General features: G+C 33.7%; 1 protein-coding gene across 1 annotated transcript in view; it reads left to right on the forward strand.

The window, feature by feature from the left end:
• The first annotated feature begins 2,953 nt into the window (after positions 1 to 2,953).
• The window catches only part of stol (voltage-dependent calcium channel subunit stolid), a 28,110-nt gene continuing 9,282 nt past the window's right edge, over positions 2,954 to 21,781 (forward strand). Inside the window, exons 1-15 of the mRNA XM_011506743.1 lie at positions 2,954 to 3,056; positions 11,640 to 11,721; positions 12,221 to 12,331; positions 13,773 to 13,995; positions 15,276 to 15,407; positions 16,485 to 16,807; positions 17,413 to 17,680; positions 18,167 to 18,303; positions 19,939 to 20,019; positions 20,647 to 20,727; positions 20,821 to 20,895; positions 20,983 to 20,997; positions 21,097 to 21,204; positions 21,368 to 21,439; positions 21,533 to 21,674. Coding sequence (XP_011505045.1) covers positions 2,971 to 3,056; positions 11,640 to 11,721; positions 12,221 to 12,331; positions 13,773 to 13,995; positions 15,276 to 15,407; positions 16,485 to 16,807; positions 17,413 to 17,680; positions 18,167 to 18,303; positions 19,939 to 20,019; positions 20,647 to 20,727; positions 20,821 to 20,895; positions 20,983 to 20,997; positions 21,097 to 21,204; positions 21,368 to 21,439; positions 21,533 to 21,674 — 1,936 coding nt within the window. The 5' untranslated portion in view covers positions 2,954 to 2,970. The remainder of the gene's footprint in view (positions 3,057 to 11,639; positions 11,722 to 12,220; positions 12,332 to 13,772; positions 13,996 to 15,275; positions 15,408 to 16,484; positions 16,808 to 17,412; positions 17,681 to 18,166; positions 18,304 to 19,938; positions 20,020 to 20,646; positions 20,728 to 20,820; positions 20,896 to 20,982; positions 20,998 to 21,096; positions 21,205 to 21,367; positions 21,440 to 21,532; positions 21,675 to 21,781) is intronic.

Below are 21,781 nucleotides of genomic sequence, written 5' to 3' on the forward strand. Positions count from 1 at the left end.
CCCTCGTATATGCTCTCATTCATTCGCTCTCACTCATTCTCTCTCTCTCTCTCTCTCTCACACTCTCTCACACTCTCTCACTCTCTATTTCCGTCTCTGTCTCAGTTTCTACTTTTCTTCTTCCTTTCGACTTGGTTTTGCTTACAATAATCTTCATTTAATAAGTCCTCGATTTTCCTCCTACCCTTACCTCACATTTCCTCCTCTAGTGCTCCCCCTCCGATAGCATATACTATCGGTATTAAACATACTCCCTTGCTTTTCCTCTCTTTGCACTGTCGCCTCTTATTCCCCTCGCCGCTTTCTCTCACTCTCTCTCTCTCTCTCTCTCTCTCTCTCTCTCACACCCTTTCAACCGCGCGGCTGTACTGCATTCGCCATGAAAGCCCGTACTTCCATCCCCTCTGAGCTTCCACTGCTCCCTCTCTATTTACCTGTCTCTGTCTCACTCTCTGTTCCTCTCTGTTTCTCTCTCTCTCTCTCTCTCTCTCTCTCTCTCTCTCTCTCTCACACTATATATATATATATATATATATATATATATCTATCTCTATCTCTCTCTTTCTCTCACTCTTACTTAGAGTAAGCTACTCTCGCGCATACGGACGCGCACCGGGTAGCCTAGCACTCCCAGCTTCTGACTCCCTCTCCGTACACCTTCCTCTCGTTCCCCACCCCGCGTCCGGCGCTACCCCCGTCCCACCGACACCCGCCCACACCCCAACAATCGCTGCCGCCGCTGCCGCCGCCGCCGCCACAGCCACCGCCACCGCCGCTACCGCCGCCACCGCCACCTCCCCGTCGTCCGAAACGCCCGTGTCGGTCGCCCTCGGAGTGTAGACGCACCAAGAGTAATGTGCGCGCGCGCGCTCTGCCTCCTCGTCGCGAGACTCCCAAGGATACGTGCTTGTGCCAACGCCACCGCCTCGGCCTCTTATCGCGACCCTCGCAGTAGTATATATTCTATCGCCGTGTCTCTCATTACTGCGAGGCAAACATCCCGCGGAGCCATGACGAGCAGGGAGTAAAACGACGCGAATCCTTAAAAGGAGAAGCGGAAGGACGAGCACACGAGAGGAAGTCGCTGCCAATACTCGATCTGGACTTCAGCTGAGATTGCCCTGGTTTTACTGCTAGTGCATTTAGCGAGTGCGTGCACGTACGCGCGCGCGTCCGACCCTGTGCGCGCGGAGCGTACACCCCGTCTCCTCGTCCTGCGAGCACGTAAACGCCCGAGGTGCTGCGCGACTGTCAGGAATTATCTCCTCGCCCTCGGCCTCCCGAAGCCCCTTATTTCCGCAATTTTATAATTGCGAATGCGAGCGCGAGGAACGGAAGCGGCAGCGGCAGCGGCAGCGGCGGCGGCGGCGGCGGCGGCGGCGGCGGCGGCAGCGGCGCCGACGAATAACCGGTTTAATTCGGCTCGAAGCCCATCATTCTGCTAGACGATTACATAATTGACGATCCAAACTGATCTCTGCAGGTACACCCGCGCCCCTACACAAATCCGTGCTCGTTATCATTATACTCCCCTCGACGTCTCACGGCTACTAACAATTTCATTCCGGTGACATAACGTATCGTCACCGCCTTTCAAGCAAATGATTGTCGCGCTCGCTATCAACTGACATTACGAATAAATCGCGTAATAACTTCTCGATCATCTCGATCGCCGGCCCTGAGTTAGAAGCTCCAATGTCAAATGTCGTGCGCCGTGGCCACCTGGCATCCGGTGCATACGCCGGGTCATACGCGGCTCCTACTACTCGCGCATCCTCGGCGTCGAGTCACTTCCAGTAGGGTCGCCACAACTCGCGCACCAACGTCAGCACCGACGTTGCTGGTGTGTACGTGGAGCGATGGGGGAGTGAGCGAAGCCCGAATCGGATGAGAATGAACAAAGCCGCTGCTCGCTGATAAATCCGTGTTGCGGACAACACAACGCGCTCGCTTTCTCTTCGGCCCCAAATGTGACAGAGAGGTAGGAGAGGGAGAGAGATGACCCGTATACCACCCTAACGTTCGCTCCCACCCTATATCCTTCTCCTTTTAAGAATCGATCGGCTTTCGTAGTACGTCGAGATAAGATCCTTGTATATACTCTAACATACACTCGTTGTGTGTTGTTTTTTGTTTTTTTTTTATTCTTTTATTTTGTTTTGTTTGTTGTTCATTTTTCTTTTTTTTTTTTTTTTTTTTTTTTTTCCCCACCTGTGCATTCGTGTGCGTGCGTGCGTGCGTTCGCGCGTGCGTGCGCGCGTACTTGATTGCGTGCGTGGTAAATACGTCCTCGCGCGTACAGGGGTGTGGGTGTGCATCACTATATTCACGTATACATATGCTTGGTTACGGGACGGGTATGCGTGCGTGCGTGCGTGCGTGCGTGCGTGCGCGCGTGCGTGCGCGCGTGCGTGCGCGAAACGTGGGCCAACGTGTGCTCGTATGCACGTACCCGCAATTTATTCCAATATAATTAATTTGAATTTGCGTACGAATGCTTACGTGTATATAAGTGCGTGCATGCATCTTAACGAAGCTCTCTTACATATTAATGAGAAAGTAAAGCTCTGTCTCTCTTAATCATCTGCGCTCACAGCACCGTTTCCCTTTTCTCGATTTTCTTTTTCAAGTGACCTGTTATCTAAGCATCCGTGTTAGCTCGAGCAACGGAACAATACGACGAAGAGAAGAAGACGGCAAAAGTGTCAACAAACGAACTGTGATGAGAAAGAATATTGAATGAGCTGGGGCAAGTCATATCTCTCGTGAATGAATCGATAAAAGAAAGAAAGACGTAACAGAAGCGGTGCAAAGCAAATATTACGAAGAGAATTTTCATAAGACACGGGGCTGTGAAAGTCTCATTGGTTTTTGCAAGAGTGATATATTTTCAGTGTATCTAACTTGTCATTTGCAAAGCAGTGGAGGAGGTGGAGAAGGACGAGGAAGAAGAAGAAGAAGAAGAAGAAGATGAGGGCCGTAATGTGGCTCGCGTTGCTCGTTCTGCTGAACGTCGACGTCAGCAGGCAGCAGGAAGAAGATATACCACATAATCAGTAAGTGAATTACGATATTATTATTCCTGGCTTCTGTAGTGCGATAAATCCTACCGAATTCAAATGACTATTCGTACTTGAAATGCTGGCATGTTATACATTTACCTTGTAGCAAGGGTCACGATTTATCGTTACACACGCACACCCGACACGCACACGCGTCACGCACACGCATTCACGTTTCCCGTTTCTCGTTTCTCGTTTCATTCGCACAAACATATATTTATTTATATTTAATGATGAAATTGCCACCTTTATCTCTTAGACGAATTTACCGTTAAAAAGTTCTAAAATTTCATCTTTTTATTGTTTCGTCACCACGTTCTTAAGTAACGCTTAATTAAACAAATTAATCTATAAAACAATCGGCTTAGAAAAAGTAATAAAATTATTATGCATACGTGTGTAGGTTAATTTACCGTATTTTTTCATAAATGGCTGCTTATTACACTAATCAATTTTTTTTATTTTTTAACCATCGTGGTATCATTTATCGATTATAAAATTAGTTTTACAAGATTAGCTCTAAATGTTCTAATGCAATAAGTTGGCAATAATCACTACTGTATTATACCTATAATTAAAATCATTAATTTCATTAAATATTACAAAATTCTTTTTGTTAATTGATTGTGAATATTCCCAATGTGAGAAAGTGTTGTTACTTTCGTGAATCGAACATTATAAATAATTCATTCGACCGAGCATAATATATAAATGTACTTAATTTCATTGCAAGTTATTTATTTTAGCGAATCGTTAAATTGCAATATTAACTTTTGAAATCTGTAAAAGAATAACTCTTCCTTGAAATAAACATTATATTAATAATGATAATAAAGTAAATACTTGGATTGCTCTTGATGTACTATTCAAGTCTTTACTGCACTATTTAAGTGTTAAGTGAAAACCGATGAACTAAATATGCCTAAGTATGCGTAATACAGCTATTGAAATATTTATTTCTTATAGTAATGAGATACTAAAATCGAATGTTTATGCTGGGAATATAAACGTTTAAATTATTTAAAAATCTGTCGGCATTACAAATGATACGCGTTACATTGGGTAAATTGCAAAATAAAAAATGATCATCAAACTGCAATGTACGAAATGTATAAAGTACAATGAACGATTAGAAAAAATTATAGCTGACCATAGAATAATTAAAAAAAAAATTAATCCATTACAATATTAACAGATTTTTTTGGAACTTTTATATGTAGAGCATTAAAGAGAAAGAATGACATAGTGGAATAATTGTGTTCATAAATTATTCTCTAAAGTAGCTTCTACTAATGACGGCATGAATAGGCAAAACTATAAGCCATGAAAATGATAAGTCTCGTAGATTTCACGATCCTTTTGTTGACGAGGTACAACGATAATATACATAAAGTACCGAGGTAATATTAAAATGTTCACACATCTAGCTTGAAAAAATGAATATCACTTTCTATTTAACTAGCATTACAAATTCCAGTTTCACGACGAAGTTTATTGTGTATTCGTGAGGTGATGGCTGAATATCTAAAATATCCCGCATTCTTGTCAATTATTTTGTTAACAATCTTATCATTAATCTTTTTGCAATAAGAAAATTTATAAAAAAATTAACCCGCCTTATTAATTAATAAGCATAAATTATTAATCAATCTAACATTCTAGTTACTAATGCTCGGTTATCATATTCAATAAATATATAAAATACAAATTTTTTTTTTTTTTTTATGATAGATCAATATATTGAAATTTGTTTGAAAGTAAAGTTTGTAAATAAATAACTTCGTATTTGTTTATTTTAATTCGACGATTCTATTATTAATGTGAATAACAATAGAAGATAAATAATTAATGTCCGCGGCAAGAAATGTAAAAGTTTTGAACGAGTCGGACAATTTCGATAAACGAAAGAAAATTATAATTTGTTGCGTTAATGTATCATTTAGCGAGGGTAAACGATTACGTGACTTAAAAATACTTAAATGCTTGTTCAAATAAACGTTTCGTGTTTATTAATACTTACGTCACTAATGTACATACAACTTATATGAAAAATAATCTCTTGTTTTTTTTTTTTTTTCTAAGTTCATTCTAAGTTTAGTATTATTGTACTATTCATTCCTTAATTAATTAAATATTAAGTGTACTATTTCGAAAAGTATTTTTATAATAACAATGAAATAGATGGTTAATGAACCAATTAAATAAAAATCTTTTTAATCGAGAAAGTATTACGATTTTCAAGTAACATAATGCCTCACGCAATTATTCATATTAAATCGATGAATTTTCAAATGCCGGTAAGACGTAACACGAGCAAATGATCGATATCAATCGGTGTTATTTGAGTTATATTGGAAATAAAATATACAAATCGTAAATACATCATCACCTACAAGTTTAGCAGACATATTTTGTTTCCATTACCAAAATTGTATCCACTATCCATATCTGATGGGCAGACCAATCGATGCGTAAATATAAACGAGCATCTAGGTAGACAGAAACGGTCCGCTAAGATGTTCACCTTACAATTCAATGGCTAAATGCGCACTCACACGCGCGCGCTGATGCATACTTAATAGATGTGCGCTCGTACGTGTGTGAGATAGTGTGTCGATGTAAAGCTTGGACGAGTCGCTGGTAGCTTGACAGGGCGTGAAATTCCAAACGCGCGACCTTCTGGTGAAACCCCTCCCTTCTCCGTCATCACTGTCCCATACAGACGAAGCCTCTTCAATACTTGTAGCCACATATAAATGCGGGCGTATTACATGTGTGTACGAGTTAAAACAAGCGTGTATAATCGTCGAATTAATTCGAAAAGCAAATAATAAAAGTTCAAAAACGAGCAAATATTAAAAGGTATAGTGAATCAGATTTTTTTAATTTTATTTTCAAGATTACTACTCAATGTCAATTCATTAATTAAGAATTAAAAATCATATACTAATTTCATATACTACTTACATATTTATCTTTATTAATACAAAATATACTTTATAATATACTTTATTAATACAAAATGTTAATTTTTCTCCCATGACAAGATACGCTTTTATTGAAATACTTTCCAATATTTCCCATATATTTACAAAATATTGACATTACAATATAATTGATAAGATATTTCAAAATTATGCCATTTTAACTGCCAATTTATTACTTTAAATCAATGCTACTAATGCATTTCGAATATACATTCAAAGTTCTAGTACTTCATGTAATTGAAAATGTATTAAAACTAACAAGTTTACTGCATCGTTGCTCAAAACTAATTTTTGTTTTCTCTTAAATAATATTTATTATATATGATATTATATGATAGGTAATTGATATATAAGTTTATTAAAGTATAGCTTAGTATTGTCTCTTTATCATTTTGTTCTCGACAGAGAATGCACAAAATGAAATAAATCTAATGACTTTAAACTAACATTTATATAACATAGTTAAATAGAGTGAAATAAGAGAAAAATAATAAAGGGAAAGAATCAAACGAAAAGAGAGAGAGAGAGAGAGAGAGAGAGAGATAAAGAGAGAGATAAAGAGAGAGAATTAAAAGAACTAAGATTGAAAGATTGAAAATTGAAAATATTCTCTCTTGTACTCGTTATAATATAAATATCTAAAATGTCATGATTACATAATTATCCAATCAAAAAAGTACGGAGTATCTAAAAGAAAAATGCATTCGATAATACAAGGATCAGCATATTCAAACACACACGCGCGCGCGCGCGCGCACACGCACACGTATATTTATATTATTGTATGTGCCGGATGAATGCAATGTTAGGAGAGAAAAAAAAGAAATGTCGGCGACAGGAGAAACAAAAAATGACAGCTTAAGCGCACAGAAAAAGTTCGGAAGCTTTAAAGTTTAGTCGTATAAATTACGTATCGGTCATTTTCTCTCTTCTTTTCTCCATTGCTCCTTCATTCGATCTTTTTTCTATTTGACTGTTCAAGTTTCGGAGCGGCGTAAAGTGACCCTTAACAAAGTTTGTAACAAAATTAAGGGATCTGTCATTTTCTTCTCTTCCATTATTCCAATTCTCCACTTCAAGTACCTCTGTCGATCAATTTTAAAAATCAAGTTAAGAATTTCATGCAAATGCGACAAACTTTTTCTTACGAGATTTTATGACAATTGATGAATGGGGAACAGAATTATTTTTATTATTTTTATTATAGTATCGAATAAACTAAATAAAAAAAAAAAAAAAAAACAACTATTTTTAAATAATGAAAATGTATTCGGATAAAAACATTTTTTTATCTTAAAGGTACATCGCACTTTTTAAGTTTCGTTCTATTTATTGAAAAAATCTTTTAGTAAATTGGAAATTCAATTAAGTAAAAATATTCTGAACAATAGAGGCTAAAATGTAAATAAGACAATGAATCAATATTACGTGAGCAAAGAATTTACATAAATTTCAGCCGTTGTACAATTTTTCATATGTTATTTTTCTTATTTATTTTTATGTAAATTTGACGTTATGATATAACTTTTTCTTTATAAAAGTTAAAGGATAATTTTAATTGTATTATAGAAGAAAGTATTAGAAATATAAATGTTCAAATTATTCCAATGGTAAAGAAACTTAAGGGCAACTTGGTGAAAACTCATTTAAGTTTATCTTGAAATAAGATAATCAGATTTTTAAATAATTTCAATTTTTTATTAACCTAATTGTAAACTTATTTTTAATTCTTCAAAAAACGTTCAAAAAAAAAAAACGAACAGTGTACAAAACAGATAAAAGGATAAAAAAAAAATCAAAAGGATACTTTCATGAAAGGAAGAACAAAAAATTTTTTTACTAATGCTAATGCTGCTACTATTTTCAACGACTTTTTGCCTCTTGATTCTCCTTTTTTTTTTCTTCTCCATTTGTCACATTAATTTCAGAAACTCTTATATTTACTTAACCTACACTTAACGAATAGCAATTAATTAATTTATTTCTTTGTACATCAAAATATTATATGTTAAATATTTAAATGATTTAATTTATCCGCATTTTAATTTTAGAATGAAATATCCAATCGTCTTTATTCTAATATTAGAACATAGTTAAAGTTAAGTTTTCATTCATCTCTATTTTAATACTGTTAATTACATCTTTAGAACTCCATTAGTTTCAAAATTTTGTGCCGACTTAACTTATTGAAAAAGAATAATTCATTTCATTGCTAATTGTTGTGTAAATGGAATATATACGGTTCGTAATTAAATCCATTATTCCAGAAATTAGTGAGTTTTGTAAATTCGTAATAAGCTTCCTTATCCCCTTGATTACTCGTGAGTAATGTATTACTTCAATTCACGACTTCAATCTCAAAGATCTTTATTCTAGCGCGAAAAACTTCACGCATGCATGCTTATACGTGTCTTAAGAAATTTCATTCTCCACTAAACGCGGTCGTTGTAACGCTCAACCTGGCACTTTTCCTTATTCTCTCTCTCTCTCTCTCTCTCTCTCTCTCTCTCTCTCTCGTCCACAATTTTCTCGTACTCTCCGTGCCTTTTTTTGCGTCGACCACCGAGCCGTATCCGTGCAGGCGCTAACAGACACGCAATTTATGCCGCGAAACTTTATCAACTTTAAACTTTAAACTTCGGCATCTCAAGGGACGGAGATCTCGAGTTTTACAATTTCGACCGCTGCGTACTAAAGGAAAAATGGGAGGTCAGTTTTACACCCCAAAAAGATCGGCATCCCATCCCCACCGTCACACCCCGAGGCACCGCACTGTGCTTTTATATATAGCAAACACGAGGCCGGGTCGCTTCTGTTTTCCTAAACACGGCGAATAAAGCGCTTATGCCACGCTCGAACGAAAATATTATTCGTAGGAAGGAAAAAGTTTACACGTCTTGCCATTTCATCGCTTTTTGTGCTTTTTTCTCTTGTCGACACTTTTCCACCGTTTCTCCACCGTAGAAATTCAAAGTAGGTTCGAGCGGGGAACGGAGACATCGCGGCCGATGCCAACGAATGCTTGTAAAATGTGAAATGTCGTAGGTCTTGGGAATTTTCTCCATGTAGATGTAGAAATTATTGAATTTTCGGAAAACGAGGAACAAATTTTTCATTTTCTGCTTTATTTTCCAATTTCGTTGAACACGAATGATTAAAGGAAATTATCGATATCGCGATTTTGACAAATTTGCTAATCTACTTTAAGAGTTTAAGAACTTAATATCTGGAAAATGCATTTTATTCGTTTGCTAGAAACTTCTCTCTTACGTATCGTATCAACAAGTTTAATATTTTCTAATTAAAAAGTAAGGACAAAAAGAGACGAAACATTAAATAATCTTTTAGCAGATTTAATATTGAAAATGGCTACGATTCAAATATTTTAATTGAGAATCTTATCATTGTTATTTATAAATTAGAATAAATATAAATAGTAGGAAGATCGTGAAATCCTGTAATTATTATAAATAGAATAAAATTGCAAATGAATAAGAGGAAAAAAATTGAATTTAAAGAACAAATGTTTATATATATATATATATATATATGTATGTATAGATGCAAAATTCATTTTGCAATTAATATCTATTGCCTCGATATTTGTATCTAATTATTAAATCGAAACTACATAATTTCAAAATTTTACAACTTTTTTTCATATATACTTTTCGAAATGTCTGTTTAAACGTCTTTTTATAATAAGAAAAAAAATCTCAAAAATTCAATGAATTCTATGAGTCGCAAGAATTAATTGTTTAATAAATGCCGTATTTTTATAAGATATAGTAATGAATTTCATGAATCTTTATGTGATAAAATACATGAATATTGTAAAAGATCTACTTCGTTTTATCTTTAAATTTTATTATTTGTACTTAAGAAAGATACTCGGAAAAGTCTCATAAGCACGTTACATTATCAAATAGTTTTCCATGACAATATTTTAATTTGCTTCATAAATTTATTAAAAAAAAAAAAAAAAAAAAAAAAAAAAAAAAAAAAAATATTATATATATATATATATGAAATCGATCTTATTTGATTACGCCTTAATTAGTTGATCCTTACTTATACTCAAGGATAATTCTATTGTCCCAACTTTACTCCCACAGGCTATGAAGCCGGCATCGATACACGCCACGAAGAAGCAAGTTTAAATAAGTAACTTTTAATTAAATTACACGAACTTGAACAGCAGTTCGAAATAGTTCGAAAGACAATGGGAACAATCGAAACATTATAAAGAGATTTATGAAAAAAATTGTTTAACATATACAATTATATGTTAATTATTAATATTGGTCACGTCACTTGTAGCCAAATAAACTAGGCAAATACATACAATATCTTGAGTGTAAGGAAAACTCTATTAATTATAAAATATCAAAATTTTAAGTTCCTTATTGTGCTTTGATAAGACGGAAAATTGAAATAATCGAAGCTAGGGTTTAATAATCTCCGATAAATGAATAAATCTCTCATTGGTCTTGTACAATATTTCTTCTCGCATACGAGTAAATTTCAAACTGCTTCATAAGATTCATTCATTGATATAATTTTATATATATATATATATATATATATATCCGCTTAGAATCTCAAATACAATTCATTAATGTCACCATTAAAAAACTTTATTTAATTTAATCAGTACAAGCAATATTTTGGTATATATATAGTACTATTTATATTTATTATATTTTTTTTCTATAAAAGCTTTCTCTTCACTTATAAAACATTGTGTTAAAAATTTTTTTTTTTTATTATTATTATTCATAATTAAAAAATTATATTATGTTTCATATGACATTGTATTTAATAGGAAGAGTAAGGAAGGAAACTGATAATAAGCAAACATTTTAAAAATTATTTATAAATATTAATTAATCTTTTTCTAAATTCTAACTCCTTTCCATATTCATTATAAAAAAAAAAAAAAAAAAAAAAAAAAAAAAAAAAAAAAAAAAAAAAAATTCAAATTCAAATCAATAATATGGAAGATAAAGTAAATTTCTATCGTATTAAAAGCATCAATGTCATAAAGGATATTTTTATTCCATTATTCAAATTATAAAGGATTGTTCTACAAATAGGTCATGCAATAAATGTGACGTGTTTAGCATACGAACACTCACTACTCAGACATAATTCAAAACAAACTAAAAGTTTGATTTAGGTCACTCGACTAGTTTAGTTTTCATAATTTCAAAATATCTCACTTTGCTTTCTGGTTAAAAGAAAAGCAAATTCACACACACGCGCGCGCGCACGCGCACACGCATATATACATATTATTGTTTGATGTAGTAAATAAAAATTACTTTTGAGGTGGAGAATGAGGTGAAAAAAGCTTTACTCAGCCGAGAATCGAAGCCGCGAACTTTTGCTTTCACAACGAATAATATCTGCTTGACGAACCTAGCGATGCCTATGTAATTCCATTTTTCAATTCGTTCTCGCGTCATTTGTGATTATACCACTAAGCGATATTTGGATATTTGAAATCTATACTATGTCAATGATTAGATGATATCCACATATCATTTATATCTTGTTTTATAGCTTTCACTTGCTTATATTTTTACAGAGTTCGAAATTGGGCTTTGAGATTCGGAGTCGATCTTTGGGAATTCGGGAGATTGATAACTAAAATGAACGACATACAGAAGGTAAAAATTTTAAGATAACAGATAAGATAATAAATATTATTGATATTCTAATTGGAGATAAAAAGATTATCATTATATTTGCATTTTATGGGTTTTTCGCTTTTTCGCAAAAATACGTGAATTAAATAGAAAATTTCACTACGCAAAACTTGAATCATTGCTATATCAAATAGTAATTGTGCAATAATAGATTATTATCTTTTATATCTATAGCATTAATTGATTTATTATACTATTTATATTAATGAAGCGAAATTTTTAATTTCCAAAACAAAATATCGTAATAATGTTATAGTATCAAATAAAATTATAATCTATTTTTATGATTATTTGAGTGTTTTACTCAAAACGTACCTACTATTTTATCAGTAATTAATCTTTTATTCCGAACGATTTACCTTAAATTTAAATAGCAATAGAAACGGAATATTATTATATTAGCTTAATCGAGAGTAATTTATTTTTAAGATTTAATAAGATACTCAAATTTTATTCGTAGAAATATCTAAGTTCGAATGCCGCAGTTGTCAGAAAGGATGGACTTGTGCTTGTGAGGGAAATGGCAGCAGAGGTGAAGAATATGTTGGATTTCAAAATGAATGCAGTTATGGTAATAAAATAAAAATTTTCCTTACGATGTAAGACTGAGCGAGCCGTTTATGAAATAAGCCCAAGTGCAATGAATCATTTATCGTGAGAGCATCGATTTCCTAAATATCGTAGCAGCGGCGTATTTTATTCACAATTCGATTATCGTAAACAATAAATCCGTTTACTATGAGAATTTACTAACTTACTATTGCTTTAATTAAATAGTTAGATAATTATAAAAATATTTAGAATTGTTCATTATTCACGAAGCAAGAATATCTCATTATGCTTGCAAAAAGCCCTTATTTCAATGAAAATTGCCCTAATTAGGCAAAGTAGCGTAATAACACGGAAAAGGCGTTGATGCGCGCAAGATTCAACGCTCCAAGGATTAGAAATAGTGAAGATAATGACTTTGTCTGTTTGTGTGGTCGGATGCATATGTTTGCGCGCGTGCACATGCTTGTGGTCTAAAAACATTTATTCCACCAAAATACGTAAGATTCTTTTTGCAAGGATAGATAGACACAAAGTTTCCTAGTGATATATTTCACACGTGTAAATTGTGGGGGAAATGGAAAATTTTTTCATTTTTATTTACATTTATTTAAAGTTTATTTTATAGGAGGAAATATTAGTTTTATCGATAAATCTATTTCTATGTATTGTACCAATCAATTTGAATTTTTGTCTATAAACATAGCCTACAAATTCGCTCACTTATATAAAAAAAAAAAAAAAAAAACGAGAGAAAAAAACGTCTTCCTTAATTATAAATTATAATAAAAGATAAGAAGAATATCGGCCTTCTCGCCCATTTATTAATCGTCTTTTATATTATTTAATTTTAAAACAAATGTATTTTTTAACGGCTCGGCAACTATTTAACGAACATCAATAATTTAACGAGAATCGTCAATTATAATTTAATATTCGTTAATATATTTATAATTATGCAAATCTCGTTTGAATTGCTGGCTAAGTGGCTAACAGTCAAGTTTAATTAGATATCATGAAAAATGTCTCGACAGCAGTATCACTAGCTATTGCAAAAGAAAAAAAGTAAGAAACAGAATGGAGCCTGGAGCTAGAGATGAAAAGGTTTGCGCGAAGCTCCGTAAATATTGGCAAACGGAAAATTTTCGTGCAATTCGAGATACGAGAGTGTATCTGCATTCGGTAGAAATTGTTTTTAAAATGGCGCACTTGTTGAGTCGAATGAAAAAAATTATTCGTCCGCGCTTCTTTCCGTCACGCTAAGCAGCCGCAAAAAAAAAAAAAAAAAAAAAAAAAAAAAAAAAAAAAAAGAAAGAAAGAAAGAAAAAGAAAACAAAAAAGAACTTATCAAGTCAAAAACAAAACGATAAAAGCATCGCAAGCTCACGGCGATAGTAGCAACTCTTTGCCGCTACTCCTCCATTAGACCGCTCGGCCAATCAAGGTCACCACGGGCATTTCAGAAACTAATGGAGAACGCGGAACAGGCCGCGGTCTCGGTGACCCAGGAGGCCACAACCTCGTCCAAGTACTACGCGAGCAACCGCATCAACCTCTTCACCGACGACGGCAAACTCGTGGCTGGAGCTCGCGAGATGTCCCTCACGGGTAACCGACACTTCGACCACATCGCGGTCAACCTGAGCTTGTCGGCTATCCTCATGCCTCCCGGGGTCAAGGACACAGGTAAGGAGCTAAGGAGGTGAGAACGAGAGAGCCCTTTTACTTACTATTGGCTCTCGGCATTTTCATTTACAATGACGCTTGGGATTCGCTTGGACAGGTGGGGGAAACTCGAGCTCGATGCACATTAGTATCATGATTTTACATTATTATTCCTTGTAATGTGTTAGGGCACTCCAATACATTGCTATCCGATATCCGAAAACTTGTCAAATTCAACGACAAGCGGCCGAATTAAAAGTGCTTCGCTGCATATTTTCTCTGTCAGATAGATGAGCGGAGAAATCTATTAAATTCTATTGAACAAACAAATACTTAAGAATATTAATTTAACAATGCACATGAATTTTTCATAAATCACTGAACACTATTACCCTCAACTACATACCAAAGAATTAATAATAAATTTAACGATCTCGATTATCGCTCATCGTGCGTCGCATTTCTTAATTATGCCTTCTAATAGCACATTTAATACACAATATTTAGTACGAAATTTTTAATATTTCTTTTGAATTTTAAATACGATAAATTTCAACGCTACTTGAAAATATAATGAAATTTTATAAACATTAAAAGATCGCTTGACTTTGGTAAAATAGTAAAATTTTGTATTTAATTTAACGTATTGTTAAATGTTGAATATTTTTCATCAACTTACATCCAAAATCTTTTTAAAATCATAATAGTATTAACTTTTCATATAATGGCAAACTAATTTATAGTTTAAACGAGAATTCTCTCATAGATTAAGGTAATTTTTCATAAATAAATAAATAGCAAAAACAAAAAAAAACAAAAGAAAAAAAGAAGACTCTTTTGTGTGTGTGTGTGCGTGTGCGTGCGTGCGTGCGTGCGTGCGTGCGTGCGTGTGCGTGTGTGTGTGTGTGTGTTGTGTGCGTGTGTGCGTGTGGTGTGTTGTGCGTTGTGTGCGTGTGTGTATGCGTGTGTGTGTCGGCATGAGGGAGGTACGATTACGACAATAAACGTCATGCATTTTAATTATAATTTTCATACCATCGTGTGTATATGATTTTAAATAATCACATATACCACCATACTACCATAATAATAGTAAAGAGTTGGTACGTTGAACGAATGGTAAACGTCAACATCAACTATTAGCTTCAACTAAGCTAATCGCTTACAGCTAAGCCTTTTACATCAAACAACTCGAACCAAGTCCAAGTGCTCCAGCTATCTTCCAATGTATTATTTACCTCTCTTTCTTTTTTTTTCTCTGTTCGTCGCTCCCGCCCCAACACGCCCCACAACCACAAAAGAATCCGACGTGGCGTCCGGCCTTCAATGGAGCGAATACCTCGATCCACTCTTCGTCAACAATTACGAGAGCGACCCAACTCTTTCCTGGCAGTATTTCGGATCGACATCCGGCTTCTTACGACGCTTTCCCGGTAAGCTTTTGTCCCTGTACACTCTTATCCTTCTCCACCCCCACCCCCATCCCCCTCGAGCTATACGTCAACTTTACTATTATTTATCAAAGAGAAGACAAGCGCTGCTTCTTTGTCGTCTCAATGAAGATTTTTTTCGGCTTTTTTTTCTGCTTTTTTTTCTGCTTTTTTTTCTGCATTTTTTTCTGCATTTTTTTTTTTTTTTTTTTTTTTTTTTTTTCGGTTTACGAATGTTTAGAGGAGAAATTGTGTACTCGGCACACGAAACATTGACTCCTTGATAATCGAATAAATGAATTATTATTATTTGCTTATTCACTTATTGAATTGGAACGTTCGTTATACAAAGTGAAAGAAGAAAAAATAAAGCAAAATGAAAGAAAGAAAGAAAGAAAGACTTTAGTTTATCCTCAACTTGCTTCTTAATATTAGTGCAATTGCAGGTTGGTGTGCCTGTTTATTTGCTTTTTGCTTAAAATAGAAAATCCAGTAAATTGTCCGAGCTTCAAATGGCCGAAATGTAATATCGATGTGAACGGAGTAATTATCGCTTTCCACTTAGAATCTTGAAATTCGCACAACTTAATTCACTACGATTAGTCTATCTATTTCAGTCACTCCTTTAAAATTTTAGATCTTTTTTGTATTTTCTCATTGCCACTGATACGATGTCACGCGAAATCATGCAATGACATTTTTAGTTCTTTCTTTTACTTTTGTTTTTTTTTTTTATTGTTTTTTTTTTCTTTTTTTTTTTTTTATTGTTTTTAAAGCGATCAAAAAAATTCAGTTTAAATAACGTTTCCATGAGGATAATTACACGAGGATAAATAGCCATAATCGTGATTATTAATGCACTAATTCGATTTATGAGTGATTTATCGATTGGCTATAATGGCTGATTAATAAACGTAGGTCGTGTGATGAACTGCGCCGATTCGTCAATTTCATAATGATCTTGATGATTCTTATTGGAATTAGGGCGGTCCCAATCGCAAAAATAAGAGTCGGCCATTCATTTCGTAAATTTGATAAATCGATTACTGAATTCTGGCGCTAATCATCGTCTTTACACAGCAATGTCGTGGCCGCCGGAGGATACGTCGCCGGTGCAGAATGGACCGATGCGCGTGCGCCCCGTCGACGACTTCCGGCTGTCCGAGTGGTTCGTTGGGGGGGCCACTTCGCCCAAAGACCTCGCAATCCTCGTCGACGGCAGCAGCCTCTATTCGAGCAAAAGCCGTAACCTCATCGTCGCCACGACAAATGCCATTCTCGATAGTCTCGGACCCAATGACTTTGTCAACGTCTACCGCTACGGCGAAAGTGCCAAGGAGATCGTAACCTGCTTCAAGGACGTTATGATGGTTGCTTCGCCCGAGAATATTAAGGAGTTGAAGGTAGGTAGTTGTCCAGCTTAGGCTCGCAGCGAATGCTGTCGAGTAAATGCTAATAATCCCCGTAATAATAAAAATAAAAACAAAAAACAAAAAAAACAGAAACAAAAACAGCACAATGAAAATATTTATCTATCTATTAGAGAATGAGAATAGTTATTGCCGCTGTTGGTCACATTACGATAAAGCTTTTTAAGGGACAAGTCGATCAATAACATATTTTAACATAACGTTTTCAACTCTTATCACGTCCAATTGAAATCGCTTGGAGTATAGTCAGGATATTTACAAACGAGATGGGTCAATGTTATGATCCACACAATGGTACAATCGCTCGTATAATCGCTCAAAATGGAAGATACATATTCCTTTGCCCATTCGACTTCATTACTCAAACGTCCTTCTTCCCCGTCTCAATAATCGATAAGCATTGGCAATGCCGACGTTGATCGAGCGAGCGGAGCGTCGACGGGCGAGATAAGTGCGGTAATAAGTGAAAAAGCTCCGCGAGGTGTAAAGGCGCGCACCAATGAGAATAGCCGCGAATGAGCAAGAAATGCCACTGGATGATTCTGCAAAAGCTTTATCGCTCGCATCTATCTGCTTAGACGGCCGTGAACAACTTGACGGGCGAATCGACGTCCAATATCTCGGCAGCGTTCAGCGCGGCCTTCGAAATCCTGCACAAGTACAACAGATCGTCGCAGGGCAGCCAATGTAACCAGGCGATCATACTGATAACGTCGAGGAGCGACGTTGCACCGGTAGAACTTATCAAGCACTACAATTCACCCCACATGCCTGTCCGGATATTCACGTACGTCGTGGGAGGTGACAATAGTCAAGAGCTTCGCACAATGTCTTGCAGCAACAAAGGTACGACCAAGGGTTTTAAGGCTTTTCGATTAATTAAATCAAGTTTTTTATTCGAGCTCGATCGCTCGCCGATCCCTCCACTTCTCGTTATTAGCGGGATTCTTAATTTAATAATCGGCCCTTTCATCAGGCTTCATCAATGCATAACGGCGTTAAAATCTTTTAATCCTATTATTATACAAGGATCAACAATTATACTTGGGCTTATATTATACCGGCAAATGCCATTCGCATTGCCAATCGTCGTTACGACGATTTTTCGATTATCAGTGCGATAACAATTGAATTCTAGCTGCCCACTTGACTACATAAATTGATTAGATAAACAAATTAGAAATAATTTCTACCCGCTTCTCACCCGAGAACTCGTCGATTAATAAGACTTTAACGGCTTCTCCATTAGCTTCGACTATAAATTCACATTACCGCGACGACATAATATGTCATTGAAATCTCATTACACCTACTTACGAATTTTACTTTTAGGATATTATACAATGATAAAAAGTATGGACGAAATAAAGAGCAAAGTTTTCGAGTACATCAAAGTTTTGGCAAGACCTATGGTTCTCTATCAACGCGATCATCCCATACATTGGACGCCGGTTTACATTGGCGGAAAGGTAAGATCTCTAAATACAGTATCCTTAACGATTAAACCTGTTATATCGATCGAGGGTTTAATAAATTTAGAATGCCAAACGATCGATTATCAATTATTATTATTTCTTAAGCATAATAGTTTTACGAATAGAATTGATACTAAGCGTATGTATTTGTTTAAATAATTACACTACGCTGATGGCTTGACGATTAATATACAATGCGACTGAGTGAATTTTCATCAGCATAGAATCTATTATAACTTTATTATATCTCGACTCGATGCTAATGAAATACATAACGACGACTCATCGAACCTTAATGCAATATCAGTACAGAAAATTGAATAAGTACGATCAATTTATATAAGTACTTTTCAATATTACTCGAGAAACTACTGTAAATCTACCACTTATGAAAACTTTAAATTGATCTTCCTTTAAAGTTTTCACATTGCACTTACTTATTTCAAGCACGTCGAAAAATAAAGAAAATTCATAATAAAATCACAAAACTTCTCTTTACTATTCCGAGTTTCATAAGATTATCTTTATATATTAATATTTTATAAAATCTCTATTTATTACTCGATTCAATTATCGAAGCGAATATTATAATATCGATCAAATGATAATAATAATGATTCATCTAATTGTATTAACTAGCTTTAAACGAGTGTTAACAAACAAACAAACAAACAAAACAAAAAATAAACAACAATTTAATATTGAATAAATAATCATTTAAATGAACGGTAGGAACGGTTCTTTTATAAAATATTAAAAATTTTATGAGAAACCATACAGCAAGTTGCATTAACTTTTATAATAATAATGATGATATTAATAATAATAATAATAATAATAATAATAATAATAATAATAATAATAATAATAATAATAAATATTAAATAGGCTTATCGCTATTGTATTTATTTTATAATATGTTATAAATTAATTGTAAATTGACTTTTGCTTGCAATTCGTATTATATTATATTAAAAATTCTTATAATAAACCATTAAAGCTTCACTGAATCATCTAAACCACATTATAAAACTATTCTAATTTTTTGTTTCTATAATCTATAAAATAAGTTTATTTGCATAATTAATGATCTCGAAGAAATGAAAATATATCATTTTATATTAATCGCTTATATTATAAACATTCTCATGATTTTTATATTATAATTATAATATTATATATTACAACAATTTATATTTAGCAAAACTATGATTGCAAAAATATTCTAATGAACATGAATTTGCTCATTTTCAATTTAAAAAAAATATAATCTTGAATAAAAATTTTTATTCTTTTCCTTTTTGTCTCGCATAAAAGAAATTTTAAAGTAGAAGAATTTCAAAGATTTCATCTCGAAATGTCATTAAAATAATCGAGGTTAAATGTACGCGCGGACAAGAAAGGGAGAAGAGAGAAGAAAGAGTGGGAGGGTGAGAGAGAGAAAGAGAGAGAGAGAGAGAGAGAGAGAGAGAGATAGACAAGCATTCAAGCTTTTATCTCACAAAGTTCTTCCTCTCTCGCTCTCTTTCATTCTTTCTTTCATTCTTTCTTTCTTTTTCTCTTTCTTTCAGACCCTTTCTAAGTTTAATCAGATTATAGCGGGTGTTAATTGCCTTCATAAACTTTCAGAGTAGCAGATACGGCCTCGAAGGTCAAGGTCAACTCATGACGTCAGTCACTGCGCCTATATTAGATCGCAGAAATCACACGGTAATTGAAAGTGCATTGCCCTTATCTTTAATAGTATTAGAATCTCTAAGATTTTCTATTTCAACTGAATTTTTTTTTTTTTTTTTTTTTTTTTTTTTTTTTAACAAATCGAATCATTTAAGCGAATAGAATTTGAATGTCACAACACTTCTAATGACTCGTAATTACACGGAATTCATTTATATACGTATATTTTAAAAACAATTTCAAATTTACAAAACAGTAGAGACTTTCATTAATTTTTATTACACACATGTTGATTTTATCCAATGATATATCTCTCGTTATATTTTCATTGAAATATTATGTTTAATTTAAAAAAATACTATTATATTGCTGATTGCGCGTAAAATTTTATTCTATTATCAATCTTAATATATACGTATTTTGTTCATGTATATATTCAAGTGTGAGAAAAATTCTTTTAATTTAGATTGTAATTAATCCATTTAAATTTGCCTTAATCACAGGAGTATAAGCGAGATTATATTTTATTATATAAGCATAAACTTAAAATCACATTATTATCATAATTTTTCAGAATTATAATGACATTAATTTTCGAAAGAGAAATTGTTGCATTTTAATTATCGTATTTCTTTTATCTAAATGCAAATGCAATTTCAGGTTAGAGCAGCTAATTTATTGGGTATAGTTGGGACTGATGTACCCATTGAACAAATTCAAAAACTTGTGCGACCTCACAAGGTAATATTATAACGAAATTTAAAAAGCATTCAATGCCTAAAGCCACTAATGAATTTATAAAATTTCAATAAAACAACATGACAAACATTTCAGCTGGGTGTTAATGGATATTCATTTTTGGTTGACAACAATGGACGCGTCTTGTACCATCCTGATTTACGTCCTTTGGTAAGATTGGCTTATTAAATAGAGCAATAATAATATTGAATGGATGTGGAATATTAATAAATATATATATATTTTGTATTTTTATAGCCAGGAAACATTGACGTAAGTTTAAAATTATTATTATATATATATATATATATATATATATATAAATTAATTAAGCAATTAATTAAGTATTTATCATGAAATATTTATTTTTAGTACCATGAAACCTTGAAGCGCAAATTCATCAGCGTTGATTTATCGGAAGTTGAATTTTCTGAATTCGATGGGCCAATGCATTCTTTAAACAACTCACTTTTGCTCGATGTAAATTTTATAATTTAATAATAATTAAGTATTTGCAATTGTAATTTGCATATGAAGCATTTAATTGTAAAATTTTTTTTAAAAAAATTTATTATAACTAACTGCTCGATTATTCATCTATTTTACATTTCATTTAATAAATTTGGTCATTTGCCGAATATAGCTTAGACATGATATGATTGATCAGAAAGAAGGGGAGACCGAATTCTCGGTGAAAGTGCATTACGATGACATGGTATGAGAATGAGAATAAGTATAAAAACGAAAATTTTATTTATTATTGTTATAAAAAAAAGTTACTTATATAATTTTGCCATAATTATCGTAGAAGAGAGTAACTATCAGGCGTCATAATTACTTTTACAAACCAATCGAAGATACTCCGTTTTCGTTGGGACTTGCATTACCGGAAGGTTACGGCATGTTTGATTTGCATGCCGAGCAAGAAATAAGGCACGCACCTGTCAACGGTAAAGACGAATTTTACTTATGAATTTCTGTCGTTACAATTATGTTTTATTTTCATAATTGTAAAAATTAATAGTAGATGATAAAATCGGCATACGACATTACAAGA

The sequence above is a fragment of the Ceratosolen solmsi genome, unplaced genomic scaffold (assembly GCF_000503995.2).
Source record: "Ceratosolen solmsi marchali unplaced genomic scaffold, CerSol_1.0 scaffold6, whole genome shotgun sequence".
NCBI classification, from domain to species: domain Eukaryota; kingdom Metazoa; phylum Arthropoda; class Insecta; order Hymenoptera; family Agaonidae; genus Ceratosolen; species Ceratosolen solmsi.